The sequence below is a fragment of the Mya arenaria genome, chromosome 14 (assembly GCF_026914265.1).
Source record: "Mya arenaria isolate MELC-2E11 chromosome 14, ASM2691426v1".
NCBI classification, from domain to species: domain Eukaryota; kingdom Metazoa; phylum Mollusca; class Bivalvia; order Myida; family Myidae; genus Mya; species Mya arenaria.
This window is the reverse complement of record NC_069135.1, coordinates 28,144,981-28,149,081: the sequence shown is the minus strand read 5'-3', so window position 1 is coordinate 28,149,081 and position 4,101 is coordinate 28,144,981. Positions and strand designations below refer to the sequence as shown.

At 35.5% G+C, this 4,101-nt stretch overlaps 1 protein-coding gene across 1 annotated transcript; it reads right to left on the bottom strand.

Moving 5' to 3' along the window:
- Positions 1 to 571: 571 nt before the first annotated feature.
- Positions 572 to 3,315, bottom strand: LOC128217194 (uncharacterized). Its single transcript, XM_052924160.1, has 2 exons — positions 2,905 to 3,315; positions 572 to 2,672 (listed from the first exon to the last, which is right to left on the bottom strand). Exons 1-2 carry the CDS (start codon positions 3,240 to 3,242, stop codon positions 1,295 to 1,297), a joined length of 1,716 nt encoding a protein of 571 aa, XP_052780120.1. The 5' UTR covers positions 3,243 to 3,315; the 3' UTR covers positions 572 to 1,294.
- Positions 3,316 to 4,101: the final 786 nt, after the last annotated feature.

Here is a 4,101-nt window from a genome sequence, read left to right as displayed (position 1 = left end):
ATATATAAATATAAACTTAAAGCTTCTACTGTAACCACAAATATCTCATTAAGCTTTAATAAAATAGGGAACGTGGGTTTTCTCATATATGAGTTCGAAATACTAACAAAGAAATATACATCATTATTGTATATTTACATATCAGATTCCATTCATTAATTGAACGGCCTTTTGGTTATTGCGAATATTTTTCGATAAACGGCGGATCGCGAATAAAAATTGTATTCCAATAGACATGATCTTATAACATTAGGAATTGGTCTCTATTTGTTTGGAACATTAGTCTCTAATCATCACAATGGGCTCCCATTTAATTTCAGCATTGTTTATAATTACGACATTGAGAATTTGCCCTACATTAATTAGAAGCATAAGCCTCATATCTCCACGGTAATAAGTTTGAAATCATTTGAAACATTCAGCTTTTATCTTGATATTGGGCACGAGTCTTTTTTTTCTTTTAAAAGCTTAGTTTAAGCTTCCTATAAGTGACCCCCCCCCCCACCCCCGCAAAAAAAATGAAAAAAAACTTTGTATGGTACACAACCTCTGTTTATTAATCTTAATCTACTTGCCTAGATCACTCTTATCAGATCTCCGATCTGCTATCCTGCTATGCGGTTTTCGAAGTTACATTGTAGAAATGGACCCTAAATGGCCCTGAGCCAATACACGAATACACAGGAAATTGGCCCCTACTGTGACACCAGTGTAATTAGCAAGAGATACACAGCAGGGGATTATCATTCTAAACATTCCTTAAACTTGGCCTTTAAGTTTTTGTCTCTTTAATGACATTGGACATTGTTCCAAAATGCGTTGCTCTTGTTTATGATAAAATTTGGCAATGATTCATTGTTTCATTGTATCATTGGTATTTTACCATACCGTTGGGCATTGTTTCCTCATGTTTTGGCCTCTTATGGTGATAAAGTTTAAACATATATATATATAAATATAATATATCAAATCATAACATTTAAGGTATCAACAAAGCATACATCTTAACCTGAATAAGTATTTGTATGCAGTAGCATAGTATTAAAATAATATGTGCTGATACTCAGTTAAAGCGAATATCACTATTCATATAATCGTTCACAACCAATTAAAGATATTATCAATTTCTGATAGATGCATAATGTCTACGTACTATTATACACCTCAGCAATTAAGCACTCCTTTTTTCACAAGTATTTCACTGTAAAATTCCAAATATAAACAAACAGGTATATTTTGCAGACAAATTACTATCAGAAATGCTTCAAGGACTTGGCTGTTTGTTTCATTTTTTTCATAATCGAGTGTACATGTTCTTCAGTGGAGCATATTTCAACTTTATCACGACACCGTTGTTATTGTTATATTGCCCCACGATGAGGCTGGATGTACGGCACCTGTAACATAAAGATATTGGATTCTTTAATCCATCTGACCGTGTGGCTAGTGTAACCAGTTTTCGCTTGCCTTCCCTGTCCACTTGAAGCACGGTATTTGAGCCATAAGAGCAGACAAACACGTGACCTAGAGGTGAAACTTGAATATCGCGTGGCGATGTAACGTGGCGGAGTGTTGCTAATCTATTTCCTGCCTTATCCAAGGTAATAAGTTGGTTTTTTGAGGCGTTTGTGACATAAATTTTACTGCCATCGGAGCTAACAGCACAGTGGTAAACAGTGCATCTATCCGACCTGTCCTCAAACAACTTCTCCCTATCATTGCCTGCTTTGTCGTAAGAGTAAAGTGCAGTGTCAGAGGTGATATACAGACGCCCTGAATGGTGAGCTATTTGTCGAACTTTGTGAAAAAATATTAGCTTTCTTGTCTGCTGAAGCTTTGAATACCTTACGTTGAAGAAGCGAACTTCATGTCTGTTCTCATCTTTAAAGTTGAAAGCAACGGCCAGCTCATTGCCCGCAATGTGGCACGAATTGTGTGGTTGAATTGGAACGTCACAGTGACTAACAACCTGATAGGACTGGTTCAGGAGCTTTATACGGCAATTGTTATTGTCAACGAGAACGAGCTCTCCACTTGGTAGTTCACATATTCCACTTATGGAATTAATATCTATGTCACCTATTAGTGCTGCATTAAATTGTTTAATGTTCTTAGTCTTGAAAACATGGGACGAATGAGTAATCTTACCAAAGCATTTCAGAGAAAGAAAAGAATCAATGAGGTCGTTAAGCTCTGAATCATGCACAAATTTTAACTTTCTTTCTTGATTGGTGGTGGTGTTTAAAAGAAAATAATTAGCTTCTGTAATCATATCCTGGCATCTCGAATATCCTACGAAGGCCAGGAAATCGTTCATCTTACTCTTCGCCATGTTATCTGCAAGTGATGTAATGACTTTGTTCATCTGTGTGGACTGTTCAATGTCTTCTTTTATTTCCAGCTCAAACTTTGCTACAATAACGTCCAGCTCTTTAATTGTGTTTTTCTCCAGCTGGTCAAAGACGCGGTCAATTTTTCTTCGCAAAGCTCTTATCTCTTGTATGATTTGTGTACGAGAGTCTCTTATGGAGTGTTGATTATTCTTACAAGAATCCTGTAGCTTCTTGATTTGTGATTGGATGTCTACTATTTGTTGTGGAAGCCGTTTAAATTCTGGTTTGTCATAAATGCCTCGGGCTAAGTCTGGTATATGTTGTATCGTCGAACATTGTCTTTAATTAAAGAAAACGCGGTAAGTTAAATAACGATATAATAAAAGAATTTTGTAGCAAAATATTGTAGAAATCTTGCATAAAAATTATATTTTGCTATGATTTTGATGAACTTTATATCAATTATATTATTAAAGGCACCGTTTCATATATCGAATGTATCTTTATTTTTATATCATATACTCAGTCCTTTATGAAAATGTTTGACAAACATTCACAATACAATTCGTACCTGTGAACAACGGAGACGCATATTTGGCAGCACAGCTCTTGATGGTCTACACAGAACAGCTCCACCACTTTCTCCGAATGATGCTCACATCTTTCTAGATCGTTCACGACCGTCCCAGGCATCGCCGCCCATTCCTTTACGTTCTCTCGTCCGAGTACTTTGTGCCGCTTAAACAGGCCGCCATGTTTGGACTCGCACATAGAACAGTAGTACTTTGAACAGTCAATACAAAAGTACTGAACTTCGGAGTTGAGTCCGTCTTCTTCACAAGGAGAACATCTTAAGTCGTGGATTAAATTCGATGCCTTGTGAATAGATGAATAGTGAGTAGAAGCCATTTCCGTCAGTTATTTATCATGGGAATGTCTTAAACTGTCTTTTTAAATTTCATTAAAGAAAGTTATAAACGAATACGATACGCTCATTTATGTGTAAAACAATATTTTGAAATAATTTTAGCTCACGATCCTTCAATACTTAAGTATCAAACTTTTTGATTTGCCAAATCTGATACACGAATATCATATTCAAACCCTTTATTAAGAGACACAGATTAAAACTCTACCCAATAAACAAGCATACTCGTTGAATGCACAGGCTGATTGAAATGAACTCCAGCTTTAGTGTCATATGACCTTCAAACAATTTAGAGATACTTATCCTAAAATATTTATTTTTCTTCCGATTTACCAAAGGTGTCACTCCTACAAACGATCTAACATGAACTAAATTAGTGCAGTTTAACAATGTTAGAAAATCTAGAAATGCCTAAATATCTGAAAGTAAAAAAACTTAAATTTGATCGAAAAACATACCACGCAAAGCACACCCAAACAAAAGGTTGCAACAAAAACATTCATACTACTCGTACATGCACATAACCGTCCAATCAAAAGCAACATGAATTCCCACCTGAACATCAAGTTTCCGAATGTACCCCAAAAAAGTCTCACGACAGCGATCCGGTCCACTGACCAATACTGAAGAGAATGTACTCCCGGTAAGGAGTACAGTCCCTTTTAACTGTACATAGTATTGATCAGTATGTAACTTACGTAGAGTTTATCTTAAAACTGTATGTTAGTATCAATTTTCAAGTGAACGCCGTTTTATCAATCAAATACATGAATTAACAAAATTAGATAAATCATACGTATCAAAGATATATTATAACAAACTTAAAGCAAATAATGGTAA